This window comes from Chiloscyllium plagiosum, chromosome 13, assembly GCF_004010195.1.
Source record: "Chiloscyllium plagiosum isolate BGI_BamShark_2017 chromosome 13, ASM401019v2, whole genome shotgun sequence".
Lineage (NCBI taxonomy): Eukaryota > Metazoa > Chordata > Chondrichthyes > Orectolobiformes > Hemiscylliidae > Chiloscyllium > Chiloscyllium plagiosum.
Genome location: NC_057722.1, coordinates 58,161,655 through 58,177,404, shown reverse-complemented (window position 1 = coordinate 58,177,404; position 15,750 = coordinate 58,161,655). Strand labels below are relative to the sequence as shown.

Genomic DNA, 15,750 nt, shown 5'->3' with positions numbered 1-15,750 from the left:
CCTCCCCATCTCTGTAACGTCATTCAGCCCCTATAACCCTCCCCATCTCTGTAACGTCATTCAACCCCTATAACCCTCCCCATCTCTGTAACATCATCCAGCCCCTATAAGCCTTCCCATCCCTGTAACGTCATCCAGCCCCTATAATTCTCCCTATCTCTGTAACCTCCATCAGCCCCTCCAGATCCCTGAGAATCCTATGTGTTTCAATAAAGTTTACGCTCATTTTTCTAAAACCAATCTCTCCTCATAAGAAAATGCATCCATGCCTGGGATTAACCTCGTGAATTCCTGCATTGCCTCAAATTGTCAGTGTATCCTTCGGTAAACAAGAAGAGCACAATATTCCAGCTGTGGTCTTATTTGTGTCTTCTATAGGTTTAGCCTTTCTGTTTTATACTCAATTCCCTTTGAAATAAAGACCAATATTCCATTTGATTTCCCTATTACTCACTGAACCTGGCTGATGGCTTTGTGATTCACATATGAAGACCCACCTTATCCCTCTATGCTGCATCTTTCTGCAGTCTGTCCCTAGTTAAATAAGATTCAGCTCTTCTCTTCCTTTCAAAGTGCATAATCTCACATTTTTCAATATTTAATTCCATCCGCCAAGTTTTTGTCCAATCACTTGACCTGTCTATGTCTCTCTAACAACTCTTTATGTCTTCCTCACTATTTGCCCTCCCACTTACTTTAGTGTCATCCACAAAATTGCCAAAGTGCACTCACCTTCTTCATCCACACCACTCATATTTATTGTAAATAATCTTGGCCACAGCACTGATCCCTGTACCAATCCATGAGTTACGGTTTGCTATCCCAAGTTTTTAATCTTCCAATAGTTAGCCAATTCTCTATCCATGCTCGTACACTGATAAAATATCATTCTGAAAAATCAGCACTACATCTCCTCCCTAAGATGGACGTGCTCAGCAGGAACAAATAGAGTCTGACCAAGACTCCAGACAACTTAAATATCATTGCTTGACTTTCGTCCTACATCCCATAAGAATTATAAGCCAAAGTCCCAATAATTTTTCTGATTTTGTACCAGAGTACGAGCTTCTAATAATGTGAATACAAGAAGTCCCAAATCCCTTTGCCCTCTTCACAGACGTTTCAATTAATTAGGAAGAGAGTCTGTTCAGAGAGAGTCACTGAAAATTACACGGGCTCTGACATGACCTGAGAGATTCTACAGACTCATCATTCATAGTTTCCACGCTAGATACAATCCTCCCACCTGCATCTACCTATTGCTTCCCAGCTACCTTCTTCCCAGCTCCACAGATGTTATCGTTAATTTGAAGAGAGACTGTTCAGAGACAGAGTCACTGAATATTACATGGGCTCCGACGTGATCTGAGAAGTTCTACAGACTCATCATTCATAGTTTCCACTCTAGATACAATTCTGAGTCACAACTTCAGCACTGGTACGCAGTATATACAATCTAGAAACAGACCATTCAGGCCATTAAGTCCATGTTTTTGCTCAAAGTCAGCTTTTTCCTATCCTTTCTCATCTTCCTATGTCACTATATCTTTGTATACCTTTCTATCCCATGTATTTGTGCAACCTCTTCTTAAATTTGAAAGTTAAGACCTTATGTAGAGGATTGTGTCAGGGAGCATTCCCAATGGATTCTCCTCAATATCTTACACCATGGAGTACTAGAATAAAGTAGCACTTGTTTGCATTTACACCATTCTTTTATACCCCTGAAGTGACAGCAGGAATTTGGGAGTAATGATTCGGAGATTCCTATTATGCATCTCAATTGAGAAAATGAAGTAAAGCGTTAAAACCAGAGCTCAGAATACTGTTAAAGATCGAAGGGAACAGGAAAGGGAGAATTTATTTAACAACCTGTCACATCCTCATGAAGTTATGTATACTTTATGATTACAGAATAGTCTGGAAGCACAGTGCCTGTTTTCAATAGAGCATTGACTGATAACCATATGACAACTCCTCCTCCCACTCCACCAAGGACTTGCGAGTCCTGGGCCTCCTCCACCGTCACATCCAAGCCACCCAACAATTGGAGGAAGAACACCTCACCTTCTGCCTTGGGACCCTTCAACCACACAGCATTAACATCTATTTCATTAGCTTCCAAATCTCCCATCCCCCCACTTCATCCCAGATCCAACAATCAAACCCAGAACCGCCCTCTTGACCTTCCTACCTGTCCATCTTCCTTCCCATCTGTCCACTCTATCCTCATCACTGACCTATCTCAATTAACCCCCCCCCCGCCACCTGCATCTACCTATCACCTTCTCAGCTATCTTCCCCCAGCCACCCTATTTATCTCTCAGCCCCCTTCTCCCCACACATTCCTGATGAAGGGTTTATGCCCGAAACATTGACTCTTCTGCCCCTTGGATGCTGCCTGACATGCTGTGCCTTTCCAGCGGCACACTTTTCAAATCAAACTTCGGTATGAATGGTCTGGACCTGTAGGTGAGGGAGGTGAAGATGGGGAGACCCACAAACAAAGGACATGAAAATGTCCTTCAGGCAAACATACAACACTCTTAACATGAGATGCATTCGTACCTTAGGTTGTTGCAGAGGTCCTGGTGTTTGGTCTGTGATGTAAGTTTTCTTGCTAGGAGCCAGTTGATGATAGGCACTAGGGTTTGGTCCAGGAGCATTGTGGGTATAAGGTGCTTCGGGTCTCCAGGTATTCGGAGCTCCATATGCTGGGTCACCAGCATAACCCACTCCAACCGCTGGTGCTGGAGCAACAGCCCGATGATCTTGGTAGCGATTCGGTGAAGGATTATAAGTGTAACCTGGGTCAGTGTAGCGTGTTGGCTGTGCCCCATACCCATGGTCAATGGAGCGGGGCTGTTGAGTGTAAGTCTGTATCAGTGGAGCTGGTTCGGGAAACCTAGTTGGCTGCAGGTTATACTGCTGGTACTGAGAAGTGGCAGGGTCGAGGCCTGGTTGTTGAAGCCCCTGTGGCAAGAAATTGGGATTGGGCTGTGCTGATTTAACCTGCACGTTGAATGCAGGTCGGGCAGGAGTGGAGGCTGTGGTGTAGGAGGCTGGAACAGGTTGGGGTTGGGTCTTTGGGGCCACACCAATGCCCTGGGTAGGATGGGGCTTTGCAGCTGTCTTCTTGGTAGCTGTTAGAAGTGGCTGAGAGGGGATAACCATCCGCTGATGCCCAATCACTGGACTGTGAGAAGCCGACGTTATTGGAGTTTGAGGAGTTGAAGAACTGATGGTTGAGGTGACTCCATGGCTCTGAAAAAGAAGAAAAAAAATGTTCCATGAGGACCAAGCCAGGTTGTATCTGCCAGAAAAGATTGGTCAGGGAAAGGCTCCTCTCTTTTGAAAAGGAGAAGGCTGAGTACAGTGATCTGTTAGATGTCTTTAAGATTACTAAAAGAGTTTGACAGTGTAGACAGTAAAAAGATATTTCCATTTGTGTGGGAGACCAAAAGCTATTTAAAGAAGACAGTCATTAATGAATCCCATCAGGCATTCAGGAGAAACCTCTTTATGCAGCGAGTGGGCTTGGCCTTTTATAGAGTGACTGAGGTGAATAATGTGGATATTGTTACGATTGAACCTGATGTTGCCACTGGACAAGTCAGATTCCAGAATGAAACCTGCCGTGATAGATGACTTTTTAATTTTGTTTTAGTTAAAGTGGTGGCCAGTCACTGAAACATAGTTGCACAAGAGTTTCTTTAGCTTCTTTAGAAGCTTACTCCACAAAAGAAAAAAATCTACGCTTTCTAAATATAGAACTTGAAAGACCTTGAAAAACACACAGCAAAACAAAGTCTCATCCCATTTCTTGATATTATGCATTTAGATATACCCTGTAGACTCCATAACAAATCTTTAGGTTTAACTTAACTGATTATCCCCGTTATTTCCTGTGAACTGTGAAGTATTTTTACGCGAATGCGCATAAGACGTAAAGCTCAGACTTTCTCAGCTACTAACAACCTGCAGATATCTAACCAAATACTCCTGTTTTGGATGAAGCACAAATTCCTGATGAAGGGCTTTTGCCTGAAATGTCGATTCTCCCGCTCCTCAGCTGCTGCCTGACATGCTGTGCTTTTCCAGCACTACTCTCGTGACTCTGATCTCCAGCATCTGCAGTACCCACTTTTGCCACAAATTACTCTCTCTAACAGTCTAACTGTGCTTTCTGTGAACTATCTGATACTTCTTTCCAGGTGAGAAACTACATTTGCTTCTGATCACAGGCAAGTCTCCAACTAATTGGCCTAAAGAACATTCAGTCTCTGAGTTTCCTAAGCTAAAATCAATCCTTGATTATCCTGAATCAAAAACAAGCTCATTTCCTTCAATATTTGCCCCAGCTATTGCAAACCATCATAGTTTTCCAGTAACACAAAGGTAGGTCACTGTTCTCTGACATGTACTGGATTGGGTCACTGTTCTGTCAATCTTGTCTAACCTAGTTCTTTCTTTGTTAAACCCACTCCACATGCCAATATTCTGAACTCCAAAGTTAGATGAGCATGTAGAAAAAGAAAGGCAGAAAGATATAGAGCATTTGCTGATATGGTGATATAAAGAGACTTGAAGGGTGGGGAGGGAGGCTTGTATAGAACTGAAAAACTGGGATAGAGCAGATGGGTGCAATGATCTATTTCTGTGCTGGAAACTTAGTGTAATTTTATGTAAAAAGGCAAAAGTATAAATGTTTGGTCAGGGTGTCACCTTTGGGATATTACTGTGTGAACACATGTTGGACATTCAGAAAGATTTTTAAGGCTATTCAACATCTGCAAGAAAGCAACACAGACATTAAAGTCCAATTTCATTAAATAACAATCAAGGTTGCTAGAAAAATATTGGAACAGCTCAAGGCAATCGAGAGGGCCAGGGGAAATCAGTGGCAATGAAAACTCACAACAGTAACAAGGAAAATCATCTGCATGCAAATATGGCTTTCTCTCTCTCTCCCAACTGTATCCCACCAGGTATTCCAGGTCAGAAACTCAGACTGTCAATCACTTGGCTTACTGCCTGTTCCCACTCTCCTTCTGACTGGAATACTGCCTATTCCCCTTCTTACTTGACTGAATTACTGCCAATTCCCTTCTCACTCTGACTGGGATTACTGTCTGTCCCCCTACTCTGCCTCTGACTGGATTACTTTCTGCCTCCCCTCTCATTCTGACAGGATTACTGTCTGTTTTCTCTCATTCTGACAGGATTACTGTCTGTTTTCTCTCATTCTGACAGGATTACTGTGTGTTCCCCACCCTGACTGGATTACTCTCTGTTGACTCCACCCCCCGACTCTGACTGGATTACTGGATTAATATCTGTTTCCTTTCACACTGATTGGATTACTCTCTGTCCTCCCTCTCACTCTGACTGGGATTACTCTCTGCCTCCCCTCTCAATCTGACTGGATTATTGTCTGTTTCCTCTCACTTTGACTGGATTACTGTATGTCCTCACTCTCACACTGACTGGATTACTGTCCATTCCCCTCTCACTATAATTGGAATACTGCATGCCCTTCCTTTCACTCTGACTGGATTGCAACAGCTTACTTTCTCTTAAACAAGAAGTACAACAAAGTCAAAGGCTGCCACTCGCAAAAGCTCCCATCGGTCCCTGATACCCACAGTCTAGTTTTTAAATTATGATTAGATTACTTAGTGTGGAAACAGGCCCTTCGGCACAACAAGTCCACACCGACCCGCCGAAGCGCAACCCACCCAGACCCATTCCCCTACATTTACCCCTTCACCCAACACTATGGGCAATTTAGCATGGCCAATTCACCTAACCTGCACATTTTTGGAATGTGGGAGGAAACCGGAGCAAACCCACGCAGACACGGGGAGAACGTGCAAACTCCACACAGAGAGTTGCCTGAGGTGGGAATTGAACCCGGGTCTCTGGCGCTGTGAGGCAGCAGTGCTAACCACTGTGCCACCGTGCCGCCCAGATACCTGGATCTGGAGTTCTCTGAATCTGAACAAATATTTCTCTGTGTATATCCCAATGAGTTGCTTTATATTCTGCAATATCTTAAATAGATAACTCCTCAATCATTTAAACTCATGGGTATACTAAGCTATATAAACCATTCTCAGAATTTCACCATCTCAAAGTTCCACTCTTAGTCTGGAAAATTCAGATTTGAAGTATCCCTGCTCATTTGCAGTACTCAGAACTGAACACAGTACTTCAGATGAATCATAGAATCCTGATACAATGTGGAAGTCAGCCATTGTGCCCATCAAATCCATGTCGCCCCTCCAAATAGCATCCCACCCAGACCCAGCCTCATACTGTTTCTTTGTAACCTTGCATTTCCCATGGCTAATCCACCTAACCTGCACATCCCTGGACACTATGAGAAGAAACAGGAGCACCTGGAAGAAACCCACGCAGACATTGGGGAGAGTACACAAACAACCCCCCAGACAGTTGTCCGAGAGTAGACGCAAATACAGATCCCCCATGCTGACCGACAACAGTGCTAACCACTAAGCCACAATGCTGCTCAGATAACGTCTGAGGAAGATTCTGTACAGTTCAAACATCACTACTTGTCCTTTCTATTTCAATATCCTTGAGAAATTTCAAGTTATGTTTGTTCCTGAGCACTAGATTTTGGTATTTGTTCATATTTATGGTAGGACTGTACACTGTATGCCTACTGTTCCAGGTCCAAACATCTTCAGTTGCTTCATCATTGACCTTCCCTCTACCATAAGGTCAGCATTGGGGATGTTCACTGACAATTGCATGACATTCAGCACCATTTAGAACCCGTCACTTTTTTTTCTTTATTTATTCATGGGATGAGGAAATTGTTGGCTATGCAGCATTTATTGCCCATCTTTAAATGGCCAGTGGGCAGTTAAGAGTCAACCATGTTGCTGTTGGTCTGGAATCACATGTAGGCTAGACCAGGTAAGGATGGCAATTTCTTTCTTCAAGGACATTAATGAACCAGATGGGCTTTCCCTACAATCAACAATAGGTTCATGGTCATCATTAGATTCTTAATTCCAGATATTTATTGAATTCAAATTCCACCATCTGCCAGGCAGGATTCAAACCAGAGTCCCCAGAATGTTATCTGGTTCTCTGGATTAACAGTCTAGTGATAATACCACTAGGCCATCACCTCCCCTATATCCATATCCAAATGCAATAACACCTAACAATATCCAGCCTTGGGATGAAAGTAGCAAGTAACATACTTACCATAAAAATGCCAGGAAATGACCATCTCTAACAAGATAGAATCTACTTCTCTTTGACATTCAATGAAATTGTCCTAAATAAATCCCCTACTATCAACTTCACTGGGGTAATCATTGACTGGAAACTGAACGGGAGTTGTCATGTAATTGCTGTGATTATAAAGCAGGTCATGGGTCGGGAATTCTGCAGTGAGCAACTCACCTCCCAAATCCTCAAAACCTGTCTATCATCTACAAGGCACAAATCAGGACTGTGATGAAATATTCTCTACTTGCCTGGTTGCGCTCAGTTTCAATTGCACTCAAGAAGCTCAACACCATCTAGGGCAAAGCAGCCCACTTGACTAGCAATCAATCTACAGCCTTTGACATTCATTCCCTCCACTACTGAAGTTCAGTAGCAGCAATGTGTAGCATCTACTCACCAAAGTTCCTTTAACAACCCCTTCCAGACCACTGCCTCCAGAAGGTCAAGAGCAGTAGATGCACGGGGACACCACCAGTGGCAGGTTCCCCTCCAAGATGCTCACCATCTTAATATGGAGCTATGGTAGGATGAGAATTAGAAAGAATGTGTGTATGGGGCATATAAGGATGGCAGCTGGAGGATCTATGGAGAGTACTGAAAGGGGGAGTGAGGCTATGGTGGGAGCAAGAAGGCTTTCTTGTGTTATGTTAGGTTTTGCAGCTGGGGCAAAGTCTTGGATCATATGAGTGCCTTCATTCAACTGCAGCTCCCGTGGCTGCCTCTACTCTGTTTCTTGGCGTGCATGGGACAACAAGGTCAGCTCTCATAAATAATCCCTGAAGCACAATCTCACTATCTGGAGCACTTTGTCCCGATTTGGTTTCCATTCAGGAATTCTCTCAACCCTATGCTCCTGAAGTTGGAACAAAAATTCAGACCAATGATTGCAGCGTAGAGCCAGACCTGAAGTGAGGAGGAATCCCTTCCAACCCCAGTGATACAGGCAGTGTGTAACACACAGTAGCTCTCCTCTTGCACCCGGAGCGTCTCAGAAAAAATTCATTGTTTTCTACAGGCAGCAAAGGAATTAAGGTGATGATATCTGCCATCTTAGATTCCGAGTTATCTTTAATGCTTGATGGAGAGGGACAACCAACTAGGTGAAAGAGAGGACTGCAGATGTTGGAGATCAGAGTCTAGATTAGAGTGGTGCTGGAAAAGCACAGCAGGTCAGACAGCATCCGAGGAGCAGGAAAAACAACGTTTCGGGCAAGAGCCCTTCATCAGGAATGAGAGGGAGAATCCACAGGTTTCAGAACAGTCAGAAACAATATTGAGAAGTCGGGCACATTTTTGTCTCACATCGTTTGCAAGTTTGCAGCTTTCATGTAGCCTACATGCTTGTTCAGGTCAATTGCACCTACCTGAACTTTATACGTCACTAGACCTGACCTCAAGTTGACCATGCCTCTTACCCATGCAGGGCCATTCCCATAGTTCCTACACCAAAATTCACCTGTCTTGCTTAGCAGAGTCTTGTGTCAAGCATTAGAACTCCTGATGTGATTTCACCCCCCCCCCCCCCCCCCCCCCCCACCAGACCCAGGAAGATCAGCTTTAACCTGGTGCTGAGTCTTCTCCCCATTATCAACTCTGCTGGAGCTATCCCTGTGGCTGAATGAGGGGTAGTCCTAGAATCAAATAGCAGTTGGGACAGTTTCATATTTAATATAGCTGTAAGCTGTTTCTTTAAGCCTCCCTTCAAGGTTTGGACTGCTCTTTCTGCCATACCATTGGATGATGGATGGTATGGGGCTGTCCTTATATGTCAAATACCATTCAACTTCAGGAAATACTCAAGTTTCCTGCTGGTAAATGGTAGAACGTTATCTGTGACCAACACTTCTGGGAGTCCGTGTATTGCAAAATATGCATGCAGATTTTCTATAGTCATCCATGTGTTTGACAAATGAACTCTACGCACGTCCAAACACAATGACTAAGAACATTGAGCCCATGAAAGGATCTGCATAGTCGACCTGTAACCGAGTCCAGGGATAACTCGGCCATTACTATGAATGCAGTGAGGCTGCTGGCAGTAATTTCCCAGAGTCGTTGCTGGCACTCTGGGCACTGCCCATCAATGCAGCTATATCTGCATCCAATCCTGGCAGCAACATAACTTCTCACCAACCTCTTTATTTTGTAAACCCCTGGATGATCCTGGTGGAGTTCAGCAGTATCCGATGGCAACCTTCACTCAGGACAATCACTCTTGCTCCACATAATAGTATGCCATCCTCTACAGTGATCTGGTCTCTCCAGGTACAAAAGGATTCAATTCTGGTTGTGACCTTTGGTTTCCTCATCACCACCAGCTGTTTCAGTTTTGCCAGGACCCGATCTTTCTGTGTCCAAAATTTGATATTGTCATCTGTGAGTGTAAATGTGTCAAGAAAATTGAAAACCATTCGCCTCCAGTGGCAGTACCACTGGTGGTGTATCTACCAGCAGAACGCAGTTCAATTTGCTGCTTAGCCTCCTGAATGGTGTTCTTATATGCAGTTAGTATTAGAGCCCACTGCTGAATTTGGTCAGAAGTTAGGGGCTGTACTGTCTTGTCCTCTTTAAGTAGACCTAGCAGGGGTTTGTGTTCTGTTTTGATCACAAATTTACATCCGTAAACATATTGATGGAACTTCCTGACTCGAAGTATGACCACCAAACCTTCCTTCTCTATCTGGGCATATTTATGCTCTGCATTAGTCAAAGTCCTGGATGCATACACAATTGGGCATTCCTCTCCATTGGGCCAGCTATGATCTAACACCATTCTAATGCCATATGGGGACGCATCACATGTCAATATTAGATTCACTTGGGATCATGATATGGCAAAACCTAAGAGGATGATAGCTATTTCATCATTTCCCTGAAAGCTATATCTCAGCCATGCTACCTTTTGTAAAGCTAACCCTTTTTTAGAGTTGATGCAAATGCGCTGGCATGGAGGCAAGGTTATGTATGAACTTTCTGTAATAATTCACTAGCCTAAGGAAAAACCTAAGCTCCAGTACAGAGGTGAGGGCCGGGGCACCTTTGATCACACTCACTTTATCTTCCAATAGATGTAACCTGGTCTTGTCGACTCTGTGTCCCAAGTAGGTCACTTGGGGTGCCTGGACACACATTGCTCCCTTCTAAGGTGTATGCCCGTCTGGAAGAAACATCTAAGGACTCTGTCCAAGTTCTCTAAGTGTTCCTTATTGGTATTCCCTGTTATTAGCACATCATCTACACAAATGGTGGCCGGGGTAGACCTTGTAAGATGTTCTCCATTATTTGCTGAAAAATTGCACAGGTTGATGATAGCCCAAATGGCAGTCTTGGAAATTGGTACAAACCCTGTGGGTATTAATTGTAGCATACTTCTGGGAATCCTCATCTAACCGCAATTGCGAGCAAGCATAGCTCATGTCCGGCTTCATGAAGGACGGCCCAACTGCCAGCTTTGTGTATGAATCGTCTATGCAAGGGCTTGGGCATTTATCCTGCGGTGAAAAGCAGTTTACTGTTTGTTTAAAATCCCACAAAGGTGAACCGACCCATCAGGCTTCACAATCGAAATGCCCAGTGCAATCCATTTTGTAAACTGCACTGGTTTGAAGATTCCATCACATTCCAGCTTTCTGAATTCTACCTCTACTTTTGTCTGTAATACAAATGGCACTGAGCAGGCCTTGCAGAATTGTGCAATTGCTTCCTGGTCAACATGCGAGGGGGCCTTGCTCCTTTGCTGGTTCCTAGACCTGGTTGATAAACTTCTGGATATTTAATTAGGACTTCAGTCAGGCAGCCATTTTATAATCAAAAAATGTTGAGCCAATCAAAGTGAATCATTCTCAACCAGTTTCACCCCATCAAGCTTGGGCCTAAGCCTTTTACTACAACCACTGGTAACTGAACCAGGCACATTTCATAAGAGACTAAAACAGAAGTTGTACACTTAATCTGTAAAGGTTCCCCGGTATAATTTCTCAGTCTTCTGAGGTCTTGCGCAAACCTAAGGATTGGAGTCCAGAGCGAATTTTATTAAAGACTGTTTCTGCAATCACTGATACAGCCACATTGTTATTGACCTCCATTAGAACCAGGTGACCATTTCACCAAACGTTTACCTTGTTTGGTTCTGATTTGGATGTTGCTAAGTAATCTAACCATTCCAAGCCAGATGTAGTGGATTTTCCAGGGTGTGCACTTGCCTGAATACTGATCTATGAGTTCAGGCCCTGTGGACTCTTTTACTGTCTCAAGTCTGCATACTGGCATCAACTACAATGGCTTACTGCCCGAATCCTGAAGAAAGTTTTAATGGTTTGGAAAACGCTTGGCTCTGTTTTGGGGTTTTGCTGTGGGCTGATCTAGAATCCCTTTGTTTAGGATATGTCCTGAGTGAGGCTATTCAATTGCCTTAACTCAAATGGTGCGCCCCAAGCTCAGTTGGACTGGTGAGGGACTTCCATCAGAATACCCTGCAACTCATACACTCCACTTGCCGCACTTTCCAATGATGAAGCCAGTTGTAGTGCTTGTTTGAAGTCCAGTTAGGCTTCAGGTAATAGGTGCTTTTGCATGATTACATCATTAATACCTCATACCAAATGGTGTCTCAGCATCTCATTAAGGGTTGAACAGAGTCACATGCCTCTGCCGGTCGTCTTAACCTCGACAAAAACCCCAAAACCAATATCCCGGTTCTCAAATGCCATGTAAAACCAATAGTGTTTCAGAATTAGAGGAGGCTTGGGGTCAGAATATTCCTTAAATAAATTCATCAACTCTTGAAAGGTTTTAATATCTCATGCTTCAGGTAAAGTTAGGCTTATAATAATTGAAAAAGCTGCGGGTCCACAAGCTGTCAGGAGAATTACTTATTGCTTTTCTTCTGCCCCAGTGTCATTTGCTCGGAAAAAATTAATGCATTCTTTCCACATACTGGGCCCAGTCTTTGATGGCAGGGTTGAATGAGTCAAGCTTCCCAAATAATGGCATGATGCCAGAAATGCTTACCCCAACTCAATTTCATCAGGAGCGTGCTTTTCTCTCATAGTCACTGAAATATCCCGCCATCAAGTCACCCTTTATTCACACATAGACAGTCTGTGACACTGATCCAGTTCCCTCAGTGCCAACTCTCAGAGTGAACAGAACCTCTGACACTTCTGTTCTTCTCTGTTAGCCAGCGCTCTCTGATTGGACCTGATTAACAGCCCAGTCAAGCAACTCATATTCTATGATGTCTACCTGGCTGACCTCATTACAATTGCTCCAGATTCCTTTCAAATTCTCAGGAGTTACTTCGCATCTTTATGTCATTTTAAATTCCGAACCCCTTCACAGTACTTTCTATTACCACTCCCTGCTACTTGACTCATGTCAAATCTCCCAGTAACTGAGTTTTTCAGCAACAGATGATATGTCTCCTGTACTGAATAATTCGTATTAATAGTGTGCCCAGATATCCAGCTCTATGCCAAGAAATAAAACAGATGGCAACTGGTTATTACTCTATAAAACTAGCACTTCAGAGAATTAGTCACTACACCTCATAAATCTATCAACAAGCGACTGAACATTACGTCCACAAAGTAATTGAAGATTGAATCATATCCAAACCAGGGATCTATGAGGAGCTGTGAGAGTGGGTTGAGCCGTTAACACAACAACAGACTGTAAACAGGGGCTGGCCAAGTAGAAGCGAACACATGTAACGCATCAATACGCATTTTCGGTCAAACCTAACCAGAAATCAGCTAAATCAGCTTGTTTTGCTCACATTTCATGGGGGGTTTCCCTCTGCAAGGTTTTGCTAATGCTCGCATGCTATCGCCCAAACTTGACTCATTAATTTGGGTAGCATACCCCTACAGCTTCCCTCATGTTCAATGCTAGTCCGATTCTCCCCACTCACTGTAAGCGGAGGTATTTGACAATCACCGGGGTACCCCAGGATCCCATCTTTAAAAGACCATTTTGCAACCTGTCAAGCTCTGTGAGTGCGGAGCTGCCCTGCACAGTTTGAGACATTTACCCTAGACATGGCAGACAAGGGGATACTGATGGCCGAATCTGCAGACAGGGACCTGCAGCAGATCCTGGTGAATGGGTCGTGCAGGGGATTGCCATCCTCTTCCCCCAGCATCAGCAGAGGAGCTCAGTACACCAGGCCCCCAAGTTCATCGGTATGGTCACAACCACATGGAGAAATGCACAGTGCTGAGGGAAAAAGGACAATGACCTTTGCTGCTCCACCAGGATAATTTGCATCATCTTTTCTCTGCTTCCTCATACTCACTCTACATCTGTTACTGCACTTACCTCTCACCAGGTTCATGACCTCCTTCTCTTACAACTAAATAATGTCTTCCCTCACTCCTTCTTACCAACCCCTCCTCCATCACCATACCACTAGCCCTACATGGGTCCAGCACTGCCTACTCACACATCTGGGACACCTCACCACTTTTCCTCCAATTGCACAAGCACTAACAGCTATGCCAGCCATTTTCATCTCACTCAATCCATCCCCTTTTTCTAAGTCCAGGGGAAAATGACCTAGAAAAAGTTGAAACAGCTAGGGCATGTGTTGAGTGCCTGACATTGGGGCCTGTGAAGAGAGGATCTGGGTCTTTGCTGGTGAGGAACAGTCCTGTGGAGATGTGGAAACATCCATATCTCAGCAAACCAGTAAGAAGTATCATGGATTGCTGGGCTACACTCCCATTAGCCATACTGTTAATGTATTATCAACATGCCATAACCTCTACCCCTTTGCCTGTTTAATCTCCCACAGTTACCAATGGGTTGTACATGATTTCTGTGTCAAAAGGGCAATGCCTGCCTGCACCTTTGAGGAAGAGAGTAATAACATTTCAGAGCAACCACCAACAAGGCTGCCTCCAGCAGTCTCCATGCAATCTGATGCTGACTCCTTGCTCGGGGTTTTAGCTAGATCGGAGTTAGGAGCACCTGCTGGTGAGTCCTTCACTGGCGCATCTCTGCAGCAGGCCAAAGGAGAAACAGTTGGGTTACTGGCACTCATACAGCTACTGGAGACCAGGCATCTAGGCAGGAGAGGATGCCACAGTGTCGACAATTCTTGCCTTCATTGACGTGTGCTATGCAGAGATGAGAGCAAGAGGCAGGCTTGTTGGGGAGCACTGGACAACCTGACACACAAGTTGCAGAGCAGCAGCAATGCAGAGTTAACTTTATTTTCTCTCCATAGATGCTGCCAGGCTTGTTGAGTTTCTCCAGCAATTTCTGTTTTTCTTTTCGGCATACAAGCATCTGGCCACCTTCATGGACAGGTTAATAGACGGCACTAGTGAAGTGTAGCACTTCCTTAGACAGGTGTCTGACATGGTCTGGTGCTAAAGATGGGTAACCTTTGTAGCTTGTTCTCGTCACTAAGACAGTCAATCAGACAGGTGATAATGTAAGATAGCAACACATTTATGAATGTGAGGTTCTTTTTCCAAGGAAGCATGTTCAATGCCATCTATGTGCCTCCAGAAGCTTTACTTTTTGTTTCCCAAGAGGTATTCATGGCTGACAGTGGTTGATCTGGTGTACAGCAGGACAATAAATATGGCATTCGTAATGAAAAGCCTTGAAGGTCCCAGCAGTGGTGAATAATTGCACTGCTGGTGAGGGCACAATAATGTGAGTATGGCAACACAGAATCATGGTGCAATCAATGGAGAACTGCATAGAAAGAAGAGAGTGAAGCTCCATGGAATTGGCAATTCTGCCAATTTGGCAAAAGGCCGGTTAATTGCTTCCGGATTTCTGTCTCTGTCCTTTCCTTAATAAAGCTTTTTGATTTTGAGATTTTCCATTCCACTGGGACCTTTCCATAATCTAGCGAACTCTGACAAGTTATAACTAGTGTATCCAACTTCTCTACAACCATCTTGAAAAATACCAGGGGAGGAGGTCATTTGGTCCTATGGCCTTTAGTTCTGTTAGTTTTTCGAACATTCTTTCTCTAGTGATTGTAATTGTTTAAGTTCTTTCTCTATTCTATTGATTGACTTTCTGCGAAAATTCCTGGAATACAATTTTGTGTCTTCTTTTTATGAAAACGGACACAAAGTGCATGCTCAAAACTTCTACCACTTTCTTGCTTTCTGTTTTTGATTCTTCAGTCTCACTTTGTAAGCAATTAACACTCACTTCAGTTACCTCCTTCCTTTGAATGCACTTGTAGTATATATCAAGGTGCCCAAACAAAATTGAAATCAGTGGGAATTAAGTGGAAAAGTTACATGGTTTGAAATCATATCCAGTACAAAAATAGACAATTGTGGTTATTGGAGGTCAATTATCTCAGTGTCAAGGTAATGTTTCAGGAACTCTTTGGATCCAACTATTTTCATCTGTGTGCATCTTTCCCACTTGCTTGGATGAGTACAGCACTGACAACACTCAAGAAGCTTGTCACCATTCAGGATAAAGCAATCCACTTCATTCACACCC

The 15,750-nt window shown here is 43.8% G+C and overlaps 1 protein-coding gene across 12 annotated transcripts in view; it reads right to left on the bottom strand.

Moving 5' to 3' along the window:
• LOC122556090 (LIM domain containing preferred translocation partner in lipoma) overlaps positions 1-15,750 on the bottom strand; it is a 376,029-nt gene that overhangs the window by 83,938 nt on the left and 276,341 nt on the right. For all 12 annotated transcript variants that reach the window (XM_043702536.1, XM_043702544.1, XM_043702540.1 and 9 more), the window contains one exon: positions 2,569-3,264. In XM_043702536.1, the coding sequence (XP_043558471.1) occupies positions 2,569-3,264 (696 nt within the window). The remainder of the gene's footprint in view (positions 1-2,568; positions 3,265-15,750) is intronic.